Source organism: Anabas testudineus, chromosome 3 (assembly GCF_900324465.2).
Source record: "Anabas testudineus chromosome 3, fAnaTes1.2, whole genome shotgun sequence".
NCBI lineage: Eukaryota > Metazoa > Chordata > Actinopteri > Anabantiformes > Anabantidae > Anabas > Anabas testudineus.
This window is the reverse complement of record NC_046612.1, coordinates 26,367,120-26,388,667: the sequence shown is the minus strand read 5'-3', so window position 1 is coordinate 26,388,667 and position 21,548 is coordinate 26,367,120. Positions and strand designations below refer to the sequence as shown.

General features: G+C 37.7%; 1 protein-coding gene across 1 annotated transcript in view; it reads left to right on the top strand.

The window, feature by feature from the left end:
- The window catches only part of lrrk1 (leucine-rich repeat kinase 1), a 71,540-nt gene that overhangs the window by 39,617 nt on the left and 10,375 nt on the right, over nucleotides 1-21,548 (top strand). The window contains exons 13-30 of the mRNA XM_026378093.1: nucleotides 1,537-1,666; nucleotides 2,449-2,561; nucleotides 3,060-3,274; nucleotides 3,931-4,095; nucleotides 5,259-5,431; nucleotides 5,529-5,649; nucleotides 5,951-6,110; nucleotides 7,639-7,817; nucleotides 7,973-8,070; nucleotides 9,176-9,347; nucleotides 9,451-9,620; nucleotides 11,891-12,030; nucleotides 12,694-12,994; nucleotides 14,880-15,049; nucleotides 17,586-17,783; nucleotides 17,871-18,010; nucleotides 18,194-18,331; nucleotides 21,189-21,383. Of these exons, the coding sequence (XP_026233878.1) occupies nucleotides 1,537-1,666; nucleotides 2,449-2,561; nucleotides 3,060-3,274; nucleotides 3,931-4,095; nucleotides 5,259-5,431; nucleotides 5,529-5,649; nucleotides 5,951-6,110; nucleotides 7,639-7,817; nucleotides 7,973-8,070; nucleotides 9,176-9,347; nucleotides 9,451-9,620; nucleotides 11,891-12,030; nucleotides 12,694-12,994; nucleotides 14,880-15,049; nucleotides 17,586-17,783; nucleotides 17,871-18,010; nucleotides 18,194-18,331; nucleotides 21,189-21,383 (2,978 nt within the window). The remainder of the gene's footprint in view (nucleotides 1-1,536; nucleotides 1,667-2,448; nucleotides 2,562-3,059; nucleotides 3,275-3,930; nucleotides 4,096-5,258; nucleotides 5,432-5,528; nucleotides 5,650-5,950; nucleotides 6,111-7,638; nucleotides 7,818-7,972; nucleotides 8,071-9,175; nucleotides 9,348-9,450; nucleotides 9,621-11,890; nucleotides 12,031-12,693; nucleotides 12,995-14,879; nucleotides 15,050-17,585; nucleotides 17,784-17,870; nucleotides 18,011-18,193; nucleotides 18,332-21,188; nucleotides 21,384-21,548) is intronic.

Sequence of the window (21,548 nt, the reverse complement as noted above, 5' to 3'; positions counted from 1 at the left end):
AGATGTCCAAACTTTGAGCAAGTCAAATCTTTGTTATGAGTCAAGCAAGTCAAGTATTAAAGGATACTGATGATCACTGATGATAGTTCAGTTAAAAAACAACAGTCTTCATGACATCTTTATTTTTACTGCTGCGGCAGTTGTATATATTATTGACATTTGACGTTGACAAATTTTGGTCTGCAGATGTCACCAGAAATAGAAGAAAAATAGAAAATAATTTTATGCTTCTATCGTCCTGATATACAGAATGACAAGCATCAGTTCTAGTGTAGTGATTATGTATTGTGTACTTTCTAACAATATAGATAATTGGTCATTTTAAGCCTTCTACAACAGTGGTCCCCAACCTTTTTTGCGCCACTGACCGGTTTAATGTCAAGCAATATTTTAACGGACCGACCTTTAAGGTGTGGCAAATAAATACCACAAAATAAAATGATACAACTGTCATTAAAAATTGGTATTTTCTAAATATATAGGAGTTTTCGATCAAAATGAGATTTTTGCTGATCAAAATGAAGTGGTGAAGCGGTTTTGAAGGCTTCAAACATATTTTAGGGCATACAATGTTCCACAAAACAAATTCCTGTATGGTTCAGTTAGTTGTTAAGGAGGACTTAACCCGAAAACCAACACACAAGTAAGTGGAATAACTCAGATTTTAGGTGGTTACACCTGCATCTCTCATAAGAAAAAAGTCATGTTTAATTCACTCAGTGTAAGAGAGCATGTGTACACCTTTGGAATTTTCTCCTGCTTATTCTGGTCACTCTCCAAACTCCTCATGACAGACCAGTAAAACATGCAAAATCTTCATTTAAATACAGCCACCTCCACCTTGTCAATCATGCAATTTTTCTTAGGTCACTCACAAAACGCCCACAAATGAAACAGCAATTTTCAACATTACAGGTGCAATTTAATATTCATTATATGCGGTCTTAGTAAATCTGGCACCTGGAGTGCGGTTCTAACAGCGACGTCTTCCTTCTCTCTTAAAGACCATGCTGACCTTTCATGCAGTGATAAATAAATTATAAAAAGGGGAGGAGCAACATGCAAGAGGTGACTTACAGTAGCAGGCAACTGTTGCATGGATGTGTACAGTGGAGGTCTTCATGGGTCTAGAATTTTGTACTTGAGGAGCTGGAAAAACCTACCTAAATGATGCATTATCAGTGAATTTGATTAATTAACAAGCAGCCATTCTAATACTATTCTGTGAACTAATGTATTGGACGTATCACCTGGTGTTAAATTGGTAAGATATACTCCCAGCTACCAACAGAATTTAGAATAAATAATTTTAAAATGACTATTTTTTTTAAAAAAAATTTTCATCAACATTACAAAAATCTACTATTATTGCAATGCAATTTTGCAAAAGTTGCTGTTTGCGTACTACTTTTTGGAATGGCCATAACCTATTCTTATCATACAGTTTCAAATTTAAAAAAATCTAGTAATCTATATTTTTAGTACTTGTATGTTTGCGCCTGCATGCTGTGATCTTCTCCGTGGTTGTCTTGTCAGTTTGTCCCATAGAGTTTCCCATGATTCTGCGGGATTCACTGGAAGTGCTTTTGTTGAATGACAACCAGCTGGAGTGTGTTCCCCAATCAGTGTGTGGCTTGAACAACCTCTCAGAGCTCTACCTCTCCAAGTAAGTCCTTCCTTCTGATCTTGAAGTGCACATTGTCCTTAATCTCAAGGGTTACTTTTGTGTGTCATTTTTTGTGTAATTATTTTAGCTTAGATGAAGATCAGATGACATTTGATAAAAAACTGCACATACATTTTCTTGGCACTATATGCCTTGGAGGACATATTAGCAGATTATTTGATCTTATAGAGACCTTTAAATCATTATTTAAATCCATCACTTATTTTCTCATGAAACATCCAGCATCACATTTGTGAGCACCTGAGACTAAATGTAGCTTTTTTTAAGCTTCAATAAACTACATCTTAAAATTAACAAATTAATAATAATGTTCAGTACTTGTACAATTTAAATCACAAATGATTTACTTCCATATGCAGTTTGCTTGAAGATAAAATATTAAAGGCCTTTTCAGTTTAAAACAACAATCCTGCTCATCAGTTGCATAAGACGAAGCTATTTATATTATTTACTAGTGCAGTAAATAAGTGTTAATTTCTACTTATTTTTTTCATACTAAACAAAATTTAGTTTTCCAAATCAGTTCACTCTCTGGGAATCACCACAAACACATGTGACCCATGTACCTGCTACAGCTGTTTGCAGCTGTTTTGTCTAAGCTCTCAAACACTCTCACAATGACTGAATTCAACATATCCAACTGTTTCCATATGTGTACTGTTTCTTACAGCTGGGTAGTTCAGTGTAAAGAAATTAGTAGTAATTAAACATAGCTCATCATTTGGGTCATCTTCATGTTCTCTCACCTGCTCTGGAAACAGTAATCCTGGAATCCGGGAACTTCCAACAGAGCTTGGTCAGCTCTCCAACCTGTGGCAGCTGGACATTGAAGACCTCAATATAACTAATGTCCCAGAGGATGTAAGAAAAGAAGGTACTGTTGACATGTGAGATTTTAATAAAAAAAAAAAAGCTTTTCTGAGATAATTGAAAGATTTTTTGTTGTTGTTTACATCTTCTCAAATCTGTCTTAAACCCATCATTGAAACAGTTTCTGCTCACTATAATCAGTCCTTCTGGTCATGCCGTTCAGTAAGAGATCCTGATCTAATGGCCTTCTAATGTAATGTGGCACTAAACTCAATAATATACTAGATAGTGTTTACATACTAAGGACATTTTCTACTGAAGACATTGTAAGTGTAAGATGTCTAACTCAGACTGAATTAAACATCTTAGAGAAGTGCAGATTAACTTCAATTGCACTTTAGTTTACATTGTTATACACAATAAACATGGTGACTGCTTAAAGTCCACTGAACGCCTATCAGCCAAGGGCCCCAGATCAGTTAAAGATCAGTTAGTTCTAAACCACTTTATTTGGAGGACATGTTATTTTCAACATGATCAACTTGATTCTTTGGTTTGTCAGGTCCTGCGTCTGTCCTGGCTTTCCTCAAGGCACACCTGCGAAAGGCAGAGCCTTGCAAACTGCTGAAGATGCTTGTAATTGGTCCACCAAGGCAGGGGAAAACAGCTCTTCTGGAGGCTCTACAGACTGGCAAGGCGTCCCCCTTCACTCCAGCAGAATGCAGTATCTCTACCTCCACCTGGGAGCTGGACAAAGCCAGTGGAGGGAAAAACAGCGTAAGGAAAACACAAACAGCACAAGCAGTTCACAGCAAAACCCTGGTCAGTATCACTAAAATTTAATAAGCCAGGACAGGTCCACTTTATACAGTTTTATTTGTTTGAAGCCAATGCCCAAAAAGTATAAAATTAGTTTGAAAAACAACAATTGTTTGACAATTAAACTATAATGAAAGGTTCAAGAACCAACCACAACTAAAGACTGTACACATTTCATTAGTGAGATTGCACACCTGTATTAGTATTTTTATAATTTTACAATCTAGTATTTTAGCTTTAATTTTTGGTGACAGGTTCTGTCCTCTAGACACACTAGTCCAACACAGTCTGCAGAGGAATGTTCTCCCATTCTTCACAGGTTTCTTTTCAGCTGCTTATTCTTGTAGGAATTTTGTTTCTCTACCTTCTGCTTTAAAATACTCCAGAGTTCAGTTTGTACTCAATTCTGAATGTAGAAACTGCCCACTTTCACTTTGCTTAATTCATGTTCACATGTAACTTTCACACTTGTGGCACCTCAGCGGTATAGTAATTCATTTAATGCACAGACACAGTGAGACAACCTGATAAAACTGAAAATTTTGATGAGACGGCCTATACTTTTCTCTTTTGTGCTATCTCTGTGGTAATATAGTTTCGTCTTATACACACAGAAGGACTCAGTGGCGTTCAACATATGGGAGATTGGTGGTCAAGCCAGCATGTCTACAGTGAACCAGTGTTTCTTCACTGATAAAGCCCTCTATGTGGTGATCTGGAACCTTGCTCTGGGAGAGGAGGCTGTGGCCAATCTGCAGACATGGCTTCTCAACATAGAGGTGAAATTTAGATCTTTTTCTTGATGTTTTTGTCACACACACACATACTGGTTTTCACAAATTTCGGGGACAGATTTTTTAACCATGACTTGTGGGAACCACCCTTTCTAAAAGGGCTAAAAAATCTGGTAAATTTGCCTTTATACAGAGAGCAGAGAGCTCATACACACCTTCAAACACACCTTTTTGGATGGGCAGTGTATGTCCAACAATGGGGTGTGACGGTCCGGTAAAAGACTTCCACAAAGATGTCTAGTGTAGTGTAGTTCTGGCTTATCTCACCTCAAACATTGTTTCTTGCTTCGTGATCCCCGCTTCATAGAATGAAATAAGAGGCTTTGGGATGTTCTTCAAGATGGATGAGTGGAACCGCTTCCGGGGCGAGCAAGGATTGAGGAAGTCAAAAACTGAGTAGAGTAGAGTAGAGTAGAGTAGAGTAGAGTAGAGTAGAGTAGAGTAGAGTAGAGTAGAGTAGAGTAGAGTAGAGATCATATTGACAAATTCCAAGACTGTGAGAGGTTTGAGATTTCTTTTATAGGGGTACCTTACGGGAGATTTTGACCGTGTCATCTGCACAAACCATTGGTCCTCTCATTTTTTCTTTGTGGTGTTTTACTCACATGACATTTATGTTTATATATATATTTCACAGGTATTCCCACATGTTATTACTTGTTAAATATATAACATTTGACTAGTTGAATATGTGGGCTAAAACATGTTTTTGGCAAAAACACTGTAGGTTGCTAGCTTTTTCTTCAGCTTTCAATTGAATTTCAGTTTCATTTTCCACCATAGTGATAAAACGTTTCTGTATACCATCTTTGAGATCTTGATTAAGAAGACAGTGAAAGTCGGGGGACACGTAGGGGCAGAATGGGGATAATGATCCTTAATAATTAAATATTTATGTACTTTTTTTTGTTTGTTTTTTGTTTTTTTGCACTTCATTTCACTTACATCTTGTTTTAGGAATTGAATGAAAATACGATCAAATATCAATTGATATTTAGAAATTGAGATTTTTTTTAACAAGCATTACTGTATGTGTCAATACTGTAAGTTCTTATAACAAATACCTGGCTACACTTCAGATGTATTGCATATGTATTTTTTCTTCAATAAATACACATAAACTTAATTCTATGTGTTGTGTCCTGTAGGCACGAGCACCCAATTCTGCAGTGGTTGTTGTGGGAACACATTTGGATCTCATCGACAACAAGTTTCGCACTGAGAGACTAGCCACACTAAGAGCTTATATTCTGGCTCTGTGCCGATCCCCATCAGGGGCTCGAGCTAAGGGCTACCCTGACATCACCTGGAAACACCTGCAGTGAGCACATATTTTGAATTGTATTGTTTAATTGTATTGATGAGCACAGGCTGCACTGCTTCACAAAAATGTGTGCATGTGTGTTTGTGGTAAACAGTGAAGTATCATGTAAGACCATGGAGGGTTTGGATGGGCTAAAGAAGCTGGTCTACCAGGTGGCTCTCTGTATGAAAGACAACAGCAGCTTAGCCTTTGGCAATAAACTACTGGGCAGACTGGTAGGTGGTGAGAATGTGGCCTAAACACTTTTTGCTGGAACTCTCTCCATCTCTGAATGTCTCAACATCAGTTTAAACAGTAGTAAATATCAAAAAACAACATAATGAAACACTGTGCCCTGCAAAGTCTTATTGTTGTGGCCATAATAGGTACAGTAGTTTAAACTGAAAAAATTTTTACAATAATTTCAAGGGGGAATTTTCTGTAATCTTTCGGTCAAATAACTAGACCATGAACCTGTCAAAGTGATTAAGGACTTAAAATCATTTCTGTCATTCTAACCACTGACTCCTCCAACAGATCCCCAGGAGCTACCTGACACTTCAGGAATCAGTGATTGCAGAGAAGCAGAGACGAGAAGCTGAAGGAGAGGTCCAGTACTTAACTGATGTTCAGCTGGATAACATCATCAAACAGAACCCAGAAAGTGACATCAGAGACTATGAGGATCTACAGACCGGTACTGTGAACTGTTCAGCAAACACCTGAAATGTGAAATTCACTTGTGGGGTACTTTGAAACTTAGCTACTATACAGATTGTACCTAGACCAGTTCTTACTTGAAATTGTATTTCACTGTTCACCTTCAACTTTAGGATTTCTCTAAAATACTGCTTTGTCTCTTTTGCCTCTCCTCATAGTGGTCATCACTGTGAGCTAACATTGTGTCCTTACTTTTTCTTTTGGTTCCCCCCCTTTTTTTCTTTAATTACCATGTTCTATTATTTCCTTAGCTTTCAACCTGATAACAACATTAAAAAAACAAACTGATCTTAATTAAGGCCAGGCTTTGAAACAGGCATTAGTTTGGTGAGGTTTGCATTACTCAGTGAATATATGAATTTAGCTCCACTGCTGTTTGTGCTGCACCCACGCTCACTACAGTCACATACAATGAGAATCAGGGATTCTACTGTATTTTCAATCTATTCGAGGGGTACGATCATTTTTGTTCAGGCCAGTGTCATAAGTCTGTTTTTTAAAATGGTTCTTTTGAACCACAACTCCCAAAACAAATAGTATAATAGTAATATGAGTAAATATTTATTATTACTTTTCAGTTTCAAATTATTTCAGTGACCATTGTGCATTTTTCTTTCTTTAATAGAAGGGTACCAAAAATTTTCTCCACGACTGTATGTACACAGCTTGAATACTAATGTGTCTGTGCTTTAGTCTCTGAATGGTATGCACAGATCTGTCAGCCTTCATTACTATTTTTTTTTTTTATTGTTGTATCACTTAGACACAAGATAGTCAGTTGATCAGGAAAATAACCCAAGTTTGGCTCAGTGAGTTTTAATTAAAAAAATAGACTGTAAACAAATCTGCAAAACTGCATGTACCTGTGGGTGCACATGGTCCTAATTTGTCTGTTTTTACTGAACATCCAAAATGAAATTAATGGAATATAGATCTAAACTTGTATTAGCCAAAAATAAAGCAGATCAAATCAAAATTTAATATTTACTATACACTATAAGGTGTTCATCTCATCCTGTACAGCCGGGCACAGATGATGTTAGCAAAATGTATGGCTTGTCCAAACTTACATACAGTACAAATTTCCAATATCTGGATCATGAAACATATTAAAAATTAATATGCCAGGTTAAACAAGCTATAGCTGGTATTTCAATATGTCACAAACTTATTTAATGAAATTTGTGAAAGTTTCACAGCAGCCATAGTATCAGCAAATATCAAATACTAAAGTGATTCAGGTTTAAATTAGGGCCAAAAAAAGTTTATCTTAACATCCCTATTAATAATGCAAAGAAATGCTACTATTCGTTTGCAGTTTTTTCTACTGTATATGCAATATACAGGGAGATTCACTGATTGAATCAATTCCAGATTTAGCTAGGCTGTCTATATAAGAAGGCCTGCTGATGCAAAGCAAATTATTTTCCTCACTTTACATTGACCATTAGTGAGGGAACACCTTGTGGTTGACTCTTCTTATTTTGCATTGTATCCACATTCAGCCATCAGCTTCTTGATAGAGACGGGGACCCTGCTGCACTTCCCTGATACCAGCCATGGCCTGTGTACCCTCTATTTCCTGTGTCCTGTGTGGCTGTCAGAATGCCTGGAGAGGATCATGCACCTCAAGTCCTCTCGCTCTGTAGCAAGAAATGGAGTGATCCGAGCAGAAGATCTTAGGGTGAGACTCAGGAAGCATCTAGCAAAATGGAGAGCATTGTATGCAAGCAGCATAATGCTTGGAAGCAAATGTTTTGGCTTTGTAATGTGTTTTGTGTATTGATATATGATACCTGACTTTCTATAGTGATGTTTATGATAATGTCTGTTGTGCAGATGCTGTTGGTTGGAACCGGGTTTACACAGCAGACAGAGGAACAGTATTTCCAGTTTCTAGCTAAGTTTGAGATTGCTCTGCCTGTGGCCAACAACAGGTAAAAAAAGTATTTAGTTTGCCTCCTCCACAAACACATAAAGACAAGAATAACTTGTAATAATAAAGAAATAATTTCTTTTCCTTTTCTTCTTTTTAGCTGAATAGCATCACAGCTTCTCTGAACTATATACACTGCTGTTATTTTTGTCTCTTTCTCTTTCAATAATAGTACTCATCATTACATTCTTTGCACAATCTGCCTCACACTGTTTTTTCACTGCTGCTGTATGGGTTGTATGGCTGATGTGTCGCGGTCTGAGTAGCGATTTTAAGTTCTGTACTTTTACACAGATCAGCTGATAAATGCATTGTAAGCTACATTTTAGAAATCGAGCAGCTCATTTAACAGTTGTTATATTTGAGCCAGTTTTGAGCCAAACTTTTTTTGACCGTTGCTTCATTTTTGTAACATTACTGCACCTGTCTGGGATCCTGATAAGTAATGCTGTTAATGCTGACATCACTTACACTTTTGTTTGCCCCAGTCCTTTTGGGAACTGGTGTTTTTTTGGACAACTTTAACCCTGGGTTATGTACATTTATGCTTTAGTCAGCGGTCAATTTTTGCATGTGTTCACGTTTGTATCACTGAAACCAGGCTGTACCTTAGCGAGAAACACTGCAACAGCAGAGAAAGCTCATAGCCTTGTAGAGAGAGGGAACAAAGCGTGCCAACTGTGTTGTCATATTTTAAAATTGCTGTGAATATGTCCAGGAATTTCGCACATTATAAGAGTTAGATTTGTGGGAATCATTAAAATTATGCTTAATACCAGAATCCAATATTGAAAGGAAGGCCCTGATAGCCATTCCTACATCCTGTCTTACTGTTCAATTGTATCATGAAGTGCACCTGTATTCCTTATGTGTCTCTGCTCATTTAAACAAGGTTTTCCTTTTTATCTGTCATGTGTCTCAACAGATATGAACACATAAACTGCTACTTAAAATATAAACAGCTATAGCTAATGTGAAACCAACCTTATAACAACATTGGCATTGACAACAACAAGCAATGAGCATACATACAAGTTTGTTGATTTTTGCTTTATTTTATTTTATTTTTTTGTGTTCTTCATTTTTTTTCTTTTTTTTTTATATAGCTATCTTCTGCCCCACCTTCTTCCTCCAAAACCAGCCATGGACATCCACGGCTTCCGCCAGCACACGAAAAACACCCTGCAGCGCATTTTCAAGATGAGCTTTGTTCCTGCTGGATTTTGGGAGCGTTTCATTGCTAGGATGCTCATCAGCCTTACAGAGATGGACCTGCAGGTACTAAACCAACTCACCCTGCCTCAGATTCTTATCATTCACAGGTTAAACTTACACACATCCTTTTTTTTCATTCATGGCCTACAATGTTTTATATATGCAGGTATTTGAATCCAAAAGAAACACCAGCAACCATAACAGCAGGAATTCTGTGATCTACAGCTTTGCTGGAACCCAGTCAAGGAACCGCTGCAGCACCTTCAGAGTCAGACGCAGCCAGACTATTTACTGGAAGGAGGGGCTGTTGGTTACTTTTGATGGAGGTTACCTCAGGTCAGAGCTTTGGAAATAAGAATATGACAAGTAATTAAATAAGAAAAATGCTTACATAAGTAATGTAGGAGTGCAAAGTTTAGGGTTGTGTAATTTCAGTTTTCCGTTCAGATTCCTAGAAAGTAGTCAGTTCTGACAAGTATCTGACCACCAATTCATATAAAAGCTGATGTTGTTACTTCAAACCATAAAACTATTGAAACTATACAGATCTTTTTCAGCTGTGAGTGTAAAATGTGATGTTAACAAAAAGAATGGAAGAGATAAAAAGCACAAAAGAACAAGGAAAACACTAATAAAAGCTAAAGACTCACCACAAGCTGCCACCTCCTTATCGTCTCTCCAAACAATTCAATGGTGACCTCACCTAACTGTATTCACCAAGATAGTATTTGAAAGGCCCACCTTACGACCAGCAATTGTAACTTGGCTATGGCTTAATACTGGGTCACAACTTAGAGCTTATAGAAGCCAATGGTTTATGGTCATCTCCTTCACCTTGAAGTGCTTCAATGTCAACTGCTGTTGCATCAGTTTGAACCATGTGGTACGGCTTGAAGTGCCTGCAATACTTGGTCATTACACAGTGCATCCTTGGAAGCCACAAAAGCTGTTTGATGCTTCTTCTCACAGGCCGTTTCGCAATACATTGTTGCCCATTTTGCCCTGCAAGGTCTAATCTTACACTGTAAAGTACCTTGAGATGCGTCTTGATGTAAAAGGTAAATGGTCTGCACTTATATAGCGCTTTTCTACCTAGCTGGTACTCAAAGCGCTTTACATTGCGTCTCATTCACCCATTCACACACACAAGCACACACACATTCACACACCGATGGCAGAAACTGGGATAGTTGTTGTTTAATAGAGCATTTCTTGACTGAATAGTCAAACTACATGGTGCTGTAGAACCTCTCTGCCTTATGCTCATTAAAACTTTGCTGGTACTTTTGTGTGACAAAGCTGACAAATAAGTAGGGTATTGATTTTTTTTCTCTACCCTTGATAGATCAACTATTTTAACAGATTTTCTGTTAAACATCCTATAAGTACTGTGTGCCTGACATTGCTCTTCTAGAAAACCATGAGCTGTAAGATACAGTGCATCCAGAAAGTATTTACAGTACTTAACTTTTTCCACATTTTTGTTTTTATTTTAATAAAAAATACTCCGTAAATGTCTTTTGGGGCAGCCAAACATCTCTGGAGAGATGTGAAAATGGCTGTGCACCAACACTCCCCAGCCAACCTGATGTTGCTTGAGAGGTACTACAAAGAAGAATGGGAGAAACTACCCAAAAGTAGGTGTGCCAAGCATCATACTTAAAAAGATTTAAAGCTGTAATTGGTGCTTTTCTTTGCAAAACTGCTCAAGCTCTGTCAGGTTGCGTGGGGATCAAGTGTGAACAGACCCTTTCAAGTCCATCTACAAATTCTTTATTAGATTGAGGTCTGGGCTTTGACTCGGCCACTCCAGAACATTCACCTTATTGTCTGTAAACCATTTCTGTGTAGCTTGCACTGTATAATTCAGGTCATTGTCTTGCTGGAAAACAAATCTTCTCCCGAGCAGTAGTTGTCTTGCAGACTGAATAAGATTGTCCTCCAGGGTTGTCCTATACTTGCCACATTTATCTTACCCTCTACCTTAACAAGCTTTACAGGGCTGGCTGCAGAGGACCATTTATACTGCTATCACTTGAGACACATTCACTGCACTCAGGTGATCCCCATTTCACAAATTGTGGGACTACTAGCACCAAATATCTGGACCTCTGTTGGATTAGGTCAGTCATTTAAAAAGAAGGTGAATATTAATGCAATGCAGTGATTTCACCTTACATATTTTTATTTAATTGACGTTACTTTATAGAAACCTGTTTTCACTTATTTAATTAACATTAATGAAATATATTTCAGATTTTTTTTGAAAAAACATACAAGGGGGTGAATACTTTTTATTTGCAAAGATTTCAAAGAAACTTCTCTACCTCTCTTTTCTTCTTTCACAAGTAGTAATGTTTTCTACAATTTTGAGGAAAATAATAAATGTAATCATTTTTTGCAGTAAGTAATCACCAAGTGGCTTTTTCACATTTACCCACACAATGTTAAATAATTTTAAATAAACAGCATCTATAAAATGATATTATTTTCTATACTGAAAAAATGGTTTCCTGCTGCTCTTGTTGCTCTAAATGTGCTGGTGTGTACAGACAGACTCAACATCCAATTAAATGAGGTGCTTACGTTCATTTTTATTTTTGCAGTGTGGAGTCATCAGATGTCAACTGGAAGAGGAAGAAGAGTGGGGGCATAAAGATCAGCTGCCAGTCAGAGATGAGAGATTTCTCTGCCATGGCCTTCATCACAGACCACGTCAACTCTTTGATCGAGCAGTGGTTTCCTGGTAGGGGTAATGCTCTCTATTTATGTGGACAGATGTTACTGCAACTTTGTCTTTGAAAACATATTTTCTGGTTTAAAATCTTTGTTATTATTATGTTGCTAGTATTAGTATTACTAGTTTTTTAAGTGATTGTTTACAAAAGTGTGTTTTATTCATCAGTTAAATGACAAATACAAATACACTGCCTTTCCAAAAAATCGTTACACACTCTAATATTTTGTTGGACCATCTTTAGCTTTGATTACACCATGCATTCACCGTGGCATCATTTCGATAAGCTTCTGCAATGTCACAACATTTATGTCACTGACTCGGTTTAGATTATTGGGACTGCAGAAGTTTCATGAGTCTCAGCTAAAAAGTGCATTTTGCACAGAACAAAGACTGTAAAGTATATCTTGGCCTCCATTTGTTATAGTAAAGTTACATACTGGCTGATCTTGTGCCCTTTGGACATTCTTTGAGTGAGATACATTTTCACTAAAAATGACAGAGTACGTGGCTGCTGAATAAAGTACAAAATTAAGCATACATCCTTTTAATGTGTTTTTATTAGAACATGAACAGGATACAAATTCATTAGCGATAATCCCAAAACTGAGATTGAACTAACTCTATTATGAAGCAAGTCCAGACCAAACATATATAATTTGTCTCTTGTAGCTTTGACAGCTACTGAGAGTGATGGGAGTCTCCTTATAGAGGAGTACGCCCCCTGTTCTCTCTGTGCCTCAACGAGCCAACAGGAGCAGGACAAACCTCTTGGCAGCCAGTCAGAACAGGGTGGCGAAAGAGGAAATGAGGGAGATGACAGAGGAGAAGCAGGGGTTCATTACTTCAACATGGAGGACTGTGTGCTGGCTGCAGTAGAGAAAGAGCACATCATTTGTCCTCACCATCCTGAACAGCCAGTCTTCCTCCAGGAGTTGGTCCCAGAATTCTTCATGACAGACTTCCCTGCACGGTAATCTCTCACCTTCTAATTACCATTTCATTTAACCTTTGCTTGGGCTGCACACACAATGCTAGTTTACTACAACTTTATTTAAAGTGTTTTGGCCATCACTCTTATCAGTTATGATAACACTGTAGCCAGTCATACCTGACAACAGCAGGATGTGACACAGCTAGTATAGCTGATATTAAGACCAACCTGATGTTGTGACAGTTAAAGCATCCATACACGCAGAGAAGAGAAACTGAGAGGTATGACAGCATTAATGATTTGATCTGTGAACTAGAGTGGTATTTAGTAGCTAGTGATATTTTTATGAAGCACTCTAACATTGCATATAAAAGTATTTCCAAAACCAAAACATATGCTCCTTGATGTGTATAGACAGTTATGCCCAGAAATATTTGAAAAGTGATGCTAATGCAACAGGACAATGAACCAAACCATACAAGTAATTCAACAAAAGAATAGCTTCAACAGAACAAAATACACCTTCTGGAGGGGCCCAGTCAGAGTCCTGACCTCAACCCGATTGAAATGCTGTGGGATGACCTTAAGAGAGCCATTCATACCAGACATCCCAAGAATATTGCTACACTGAAACAGTTTTGTGAAGAGGAGTGGTCCAAAATTACTCCAGATCGTTGTGCAGGTCTGATCTGCAACTACAGGAAACATTTGGTTGAGGTTATTGCTGACAAAACTCCACGTAACTCCACGTAGACTATTCTAATCTGGTTAGCATGTGACAGCAGGATGGGTGCACGCATCTTTGCTTCAAGTCACTTCAGATTCAAAGACAGTAGATACTTGTCTTAACTAAAGTTAAGGTTTCAATAAGATAACTCCTGCACATTAAGCCAGATATAGTTTTTTTCTTTTTGTTTGACATTTTTCAAATATTATGATGTGATGAAAATCTAATTTAGATTCAGATGTTTTCATATTTAAATAAATATGTGGCTTGGAGTTAGTTAGGAGAAATAATTCTACTGTAACTTTTTTCAAAGTTTTTAACTACATGTAGTCATTTGGCTTTTATCCAAATGTAACCATCTTACCTAAGGATCCATACTAGAGGCACATGGAGTTTGCTTAGCTGGAATGTAGACAAAGCTGAAATTATGACAAACTACATTATCAGAAGATTCATGTGTGTGAAATTTCACTGCAAAACAAAAATATATAAACAAATGCTCTAAAATTATTAAAACATAACTTAAACATTAAACATAAAACCGGATATTATATGCTATCATATATTATCTCTTATATGAAATAATTACAGAGTTTATATTTTATATAATAAATAATGAAAGACAGCTAACCATTACCTGAGAGTTGAACTCATAGGTTCAGATGGCGCTGTCCTTTGTTCATGCAAGCTGACCAGTAGAGATTTGTTTTGCCCAAACATGGACATAGTCCCCTGGGGTGAGCTAGGGCAATCCTAACCAGATGTTTCACAGATTTTGACAGTGTTTAAATCCAATTTGTGAAACTAGAAGTGTGTGTTTTTACAGTTTCGCTGTCTGCAGATATAAAGTGTTGAGATTTCAAGGATTGCAGGTGTGAGGAAGTATACAGCTAATTTTAACAGCTTCCAGTATATAGGAGGCAATATTGACATGCAGACTATGAACATAAAACAGCATTTGAAGATTACATATGATAAGAAAATCGAAGAAACCTTTATCCATGTGAAAGAGGTTAGCTATCTGTGTATGTGAATAGGGGGAGTGAGCGAGTCAATTCCTATGTTCTGATAGCATGGTAGGGACTTTGTTCTTATTCTTCTTATAAATAAAGTCCAAAAATACCCAAATGAACAAATAATAAAAAAAGAGAGACTTTATGATAAAGAGCCTGTTATATGTGTGTGTGTGTGTGGTAGACTCTTTTTGGAGAAGACTGAATTGGACTACTCTGAGGAGAAGAATAATATCCTTGGCCAGGGTGGCAGTGGAACCATTATCTACCGAGCCCGGTATCGTGATCGGCCTGTGGCCATCAAACGCTTCCACATAAAGAAGTGTCGACAGCAGACCATCAGCAGTGACACAGGTACAGAGGTATTTTTCTTATTTTTAGTAATATGTGACTGGTTTTGATTTAAGTAGTTTTAACTCAACACTAGGCATGGGCTGATTTCTGGTTTAAGGTATATCAAGGTTGTATCTGGGAAAAGCCATGAATCTGTGTATCATTCCTTATCAAACAGTCATTATTATACATATTCAGCTGCTTATTTTGGTATCAAACTAAATATGCATGTTACTGGTTAAATTGGTCCTATAGAGGTGTTTAGAGTGGCAAATTAGACTGCTTGGTTTATACTGCAGAGCACAGAGCAGGAAAAGTCACTGACTCATTAGAACTTTCTTATTTTATATGTAGTCCACATTAGTAGAGTAGGTTCAAGCAGACTTAAGCACAATATCAATCATATGAAACGCAGGGAACCTTTACAAACATAAAGGTACAATAACGAGTCCTGGCTTCATGACATTTAGATACAAACACCCTTTGTGTGACATAGTGGCTGAGTGGAACATCCATGGAACCATGCTCTCTCTCCTTTTCTATCATTAATTTAGCAGGGCCTGTAAGAGGATCGGCCAATTCAGCTAGTTTTCCTTTTTTATTCCCCATGTTCACTAATGTATTGGTACTGGTGTTTATAATTCAATGGGCTTATCACACACAGATAACTCATTCACACTGATCTCCCCATCTCATCGTATTGTTCACTAACTCTGGACGACCCTTTCAGCCAGACAGTCTGTGTGACACAATCGTTCTGAGACTGTCCTATGGAATGCAGTTAATGCAAACTGGACACTGAAGGAGTCATTACAAAGCTTATTTTCTTATCAGTTCTTTTTAGTTACAGGCCCATTTTATTCAAGTTGGACTTCAAACTAGACTGTATATGTTTCATTACTTATGCAAGTACTTCTATTTTCTAGGATGATATTTATAAATAGTATACAAGTATGTGTATTCCCCTTGTTCCTTAATTTTCCTATTTTTGCATAAGACATAGACAAACATATACTCAGTCCATAACCAGCAATACACTGATTATATTTAGTTCACTGCCAGGCTTTACGCGAACTGCATAGCAGCTCTGCCATGGGTGTGTGAGTGTGTGTGTGTGCTTGTGTGTGTGAATGGGTAAATGAGATGCAGTGTAAAGCGCTTCGAGTACCAGCTAAGTAGAAAAGCGCTATGTAACTGCAGACTATTTACCATCATTTGACACTACCTGGCTTTACGCATACCTATTCAACACTACGAGGCTTTACTCATTGACCTAGGTAAATTACCACCCCAAGAAATCAATCATAACGCTGTACTCACTTATCAAGTTGAATGGAACATCTATTGTCCGTGGCCTGTCTCCAGTGTCAGATAAGATCCAGTCTCTGTTTGTCGGAGCTTCCCTCGGCGAGCAGTAACCTTCAGTCTTGATTCAGGCGCAGATCAGCAAAACATCCATCTCGGTGGGACCTCCAAAAATGTTGTGGAAATTTATCACAAGAATCAAGATCCAAAAACAACAGCGTGAGGATTCATCTTAGGTTTATTACATGCAGCATGGAGAGAAGACATCACCAGTGTTGTCTGACTCGGTCTTCCACAGTTACAATTTTATAGGCACTAAGAAAAACCCCCACACAAAGATTGTCAATACAGATTCTTACCAAATTTCCTGAAGTCCTGGTGACCCAGGTCACTGATCATCCTTTACATTCTTTAGGGTCATAAACACAGAGATGGCTTTTTGAGGATACTTGATCAAAGGGTGTCCTTTCTGTGACTTTTCTTACCTTAGGTGAGTTTCTTTGTTGTCTCTTGACCTAATCTATAATATCTAACAAAACATTTTTGCCACAATAATTCCCGATGGAAAAAATAAAAAATTTAATATGAGTGCTTGTCGCATTTTTCCAATTTTTGTTTTGAGCACGAAATCAGAAAACAAAACGTTTTTCGTTTTTTTGTTTGTTTTTCATTTCATTTTTAGATTTTTCTAAATTGAAAAACAAACAAACGCTACACAGATTCAGAGCCTTTAGTTATCAAGCTCCTCTCTGTCCAGTTCAGGTTTGGGAGACAGACACCCTCTCTACTTTTAAAACTAGGATTAAAACTTTCCTTTTTAATAAAGCTTATAGTTAGAGCTGGCTCAGGTGACTCTAAAGTTAACACACTTTGGTACAGGTAAACTGAACTGAATTTAACTGACCTAAACTGCACCATGCTGGATATCAGAGATTTAGAGATTTAACATAAGCCCATTCTCTATCTGAGCTCTAGTTTAAAATGTGTTACATCAGAATTTTGGCTTTCTTTTCAGAGTGGATCAGGTCAGATTTTTAGTTTTTAGTTAGTTTGTTTATAGTTGGGATTCTTTTTGACACATTTGCCTCACATATCTTCACAGGCAAACATCAATCACATGGATGTTTATTTTTTAAAGATGGGATATTCAGTATGAGATTTTTATGTGAACATGAGTAATTTAGAGCTCTTAATGCATTCCTTCTCAGAATAGGCCTTTTTCTGCATATTCTATTGTGTTCCCTCTCATTAGACACCATGGTGAAACACCTGCAATCTGCTAATGCCTGTCGGAGCTTCTCAGAATTTCGCCAGGAGGCCAGTATGTTGCACTCTCTTCAACATCCCTGCATTGTATCTCTGGTTGGCATCAGCATCCATCCACTCTGCTTTGCCCTGCAGTTAGCCCCCCTGGGCAGCCTCAACACTGTGTTGGAGGAAAAGCGCAAAGGCATGTAGCAATATAATCATGTTTCCCACTCAAAGTTGGCCTTAACGTTATTTTCTGTGTTAGTGAAATGTTATGTTTTTTCTGTAGAATCCAGATATTTCCCCCTTGGTCACATGTTAACCTTCAAAGTAGCTTATCAGATTGCTTCAGGGCTGGCATACCTTCACAGAAAGAATATCATCTTCTGTGACCTCAAATCTGACAACATCCTGGTGTGGTCTCTGGAGGTCTGTATGTGGATGCGATAAGAAAACCAATCTTTCTTTCTTTGTTTTTTGACAGTATTCTAATATACATATTTATTAAATAATAGTAATAGTAAGACAGAGGCTTTCTAAATGTTACAAATAGTAAACTGAATGAAATCAAACTTTTACATCCCAATTGCACTTTCTTGCATCTTTTTCCAGGTGCAGGATTCATTCAACATCAAACTTTCTGACTATGGAATTTCTCGACAATCCTTCCATGAGGGGGCTTTGGGGGTTGAAGGTACACCAGGTTACCAGGCTCCTGAGATCCGACCAGGAATTGTGTATGATGAGAAGGTACTGGACACCTTTTCTTTATCCATTTTTTTTATCCATCTTTTTATGATGTATGCAGCATTTGTTATGAATCCTATGTCTTTGGTAGGCTGATTATGGAGAGGACAGTGTTGGTGATTTCAGTTAGTCCATGCATAGAAACACCACCTCTTTGAGATGTTGAACAAACAGAAGACAGAGGAATTACCTCCAAAAAACATGGGACAGATGTTGAATTAATATTATTGGGTGACTGAAGTTGTTAAATTAGTTTGGTCCACTATTTGCTGTATATGCTCAGCATGGGAGCAGCATGATACTTTTGTACTTGTTGGACCAATAGTCATGTTGTTAACAATGAAATAAAACCCAGAAATGATTACATTGGTGGCTCGACCAAAGAAAATTGCACACCATTAATAACATCTTAACTAAATCAATTTAATTAGAGTAACTTCATCTATCTAAGAGTGGTTTTCTTTGTGTATTCTAGGCCATGTTAGGTCTTTTATGTAATGTGCTTTTGAATCTTGCACATTCCACATGTGAACCAGACAATGTGATTATTATTATATTATATTATATTATTATGCAGTCACCCCACTTAGCCTGTGCAGTTTTGATTGTGTACTTTACTGGTAGATTAATTAAGAAAATATTAACATTATTGTGAACATGCATGGTAAGACAGATCAAGGCTGTGAGCTGATTCTCTGCTGACTTCCAAAGAGACCACAGCACTGTGCTGATCTGATAGCCCTGTTTTAGGCTGCTCTAAGATTTCTCTAATACCCAGGTTGGCTAGTTTAATTAGGGCTTATGGTTTTACTGGTTCTTGCCTCTGTACAGGAAGCTTTAAAAGAGCTTATCTGTAAGGTTCCATATCTATTCATCATCCCCTCTTCCACATAGTTTCCTGACCTCAGCCATTCAGACACCTTTTCCCCTCTACAGGGTGTCAGTTTAATTTTTGATAAGGTTTAAATACTTAATAAGTTGCAGACTGGAGTAGGGAGAATAAATGATGGACCAAGTGGAAAAAGCAGTCAAGATTGTAAAGGCTTAATCAATTAATGTGCCATCCAGCTAAAATAATCCTGGTACTCATCCAGGTACCTTGGATATTTCTGTTGATAAACAGCTTATAAACATTTGCTTTCATTGTGAAATAAAAGCAATGTGAAAGACAAAACAATTCTGAGCTCTATTTGACCTTGAGTGTTGATCACATGATTACACACGATTGGTGGACATGGCCATTACTGATTGCTTTAACTATTCCTACTCTATTCTACTCAACCCTTCTATTCAGCATTTTTTTTTATTTCTTACCTAGCTGTATATAATACAACAACTTAGCTTGCCACATAAGTTAAATTTATGGTCACCACAAAAGACGCAGCTGGCTGTGTAACTCAAGATGCCACTCACTCTTTTCAAGATGTTAGCACATACATTTTAGATATGATAAGATATTCCATTAAATGAGCATTAGAATCCATTTGTCTTTCTAGCAAGAATAAAATCTGTAGACAAAATTTGGAATGAGATGGTACTAGACTACTTAAATCGGGGTCAGGAGGATGTGAACTACTGGATAGGCTTTGCTATGCCACTGTTTTCCATAGCCCCTGTGACAGCATAACGTACCACAGATCTTAAGTGTATCTGAAACCATTACCAAGTGATCTCACCGAGAAAAAAAAATTTTCACTCGCTCAGTCTCTGTCTGTGACTATTCAGAGACAAGAATCCACTCCACACCAGCTATTTTGGTCCTCAGATATGGGTGTCAGGAAAAGATTTATGAGGAAAAAGAGGTGAGAGAAACAAAGAGAAACTGTCTTTGTCTTTGATTCACATAATACATGTGTTTTTAGTCACACCTAATAACTAGACATGCTCTTTTGAGTCAAGAGAAATGAAAGTTGTGCACCGGTCAATCTCTATCAAGTCAAGCTATCAGTGTCATTTACCTTCTCTGTCATGTCCCCCTGGGATTGTTTCCCTTCAGATTTCAATACTTTTTTTTAAAGATAAGATAACATAAAATTTATAAATCCCCGAAGGGAAATTCAGGTAGTCTTGTAGGTAGAAAAATAGGAAAAACAGTGAATAATCATCTGCCATTGGGTAAAACACTTTGTGCACTTCCTACATTAAGCCCAGATGGTTATGGTAAGTGGCAAAGTCAGGATTCTTTTTCTGTACTTTTAGAGTGCCAACACCATTCAGCCCCATATGCTACAGGATGAATCCCTACAGAGTGAATCCCTACCTGGGTAACCAGTTACCTCACAGACAGACCACGTATTTTTGTGAGGTAATTTTCACAATCAAAAAGCGAGTGTAAAGCAGCTGGGATGAGAATCAGCACCTCTAAGTCTGAAGTAATGGGTTTTTGACCCAATAAAGGTGACTTGATCCTCCCTCTAGTGGATGATTTTGTTGAGAAGTATCTATTGGTCTTGGTTAAAAATAAGGAATAAATGTAGCACTAGATTGACAAATGGATCAGTGCATTAGCAGCAGCTAGCAGTCAATATACTGGTCTGTTGTGGTGAAGAAGGAGCTGAGTCAAAAGGCGAAGCTCTCAGTTTACCTGGTCATGACCGAAAGGACAAGGTCCTGCATACAAGCGGCCAAAATAAGTTTTCTCCACAGAGTGGCTGGGCGCACCCTTGGAGGTGTGAAAATATTACAGAGGCAACATAGTAAAAGTTGAAACTGCAAAATTATTTTCTTATTGTTATTATCGAAAGCTATATTTTCGACATAAGCGACACCACTCACAGACACAGATCTTACTGGATGTATTAACCCCCTCAGATGGACAGATGAAACCTGACCTTGATGCGCCTTGTTTTTTCTCTTGAAGGTGGATGTGTTTTCCTATGGTATGGTATTGTATGAGTTGCTCTCTGGGCAAAGACCGTCACTAGGACAGCACCAGCTTCAGATAGCAAAGAAGCTCTCCAAAGGCATACGACCCATACTGGGCAGTCCAGAGGAAGTACAGTTCCACTGCCTACACAATATGCTGACTGCCTGCTGGGACACCAAGCCCGAAAAGGTGAGGTTTGTTGTTCATAAAATGTTGTTTGGCTGACAGAATGTGGGAAATAGAATAACTGTACTACTTGACGTATAGGTAGATCACAATGACAGGTGAGCTTGCTGAAGGTGGCTACTGAGCTCTAACCTGAGAAAGTTATCTTGACATGGAAGTGGCTGGTTC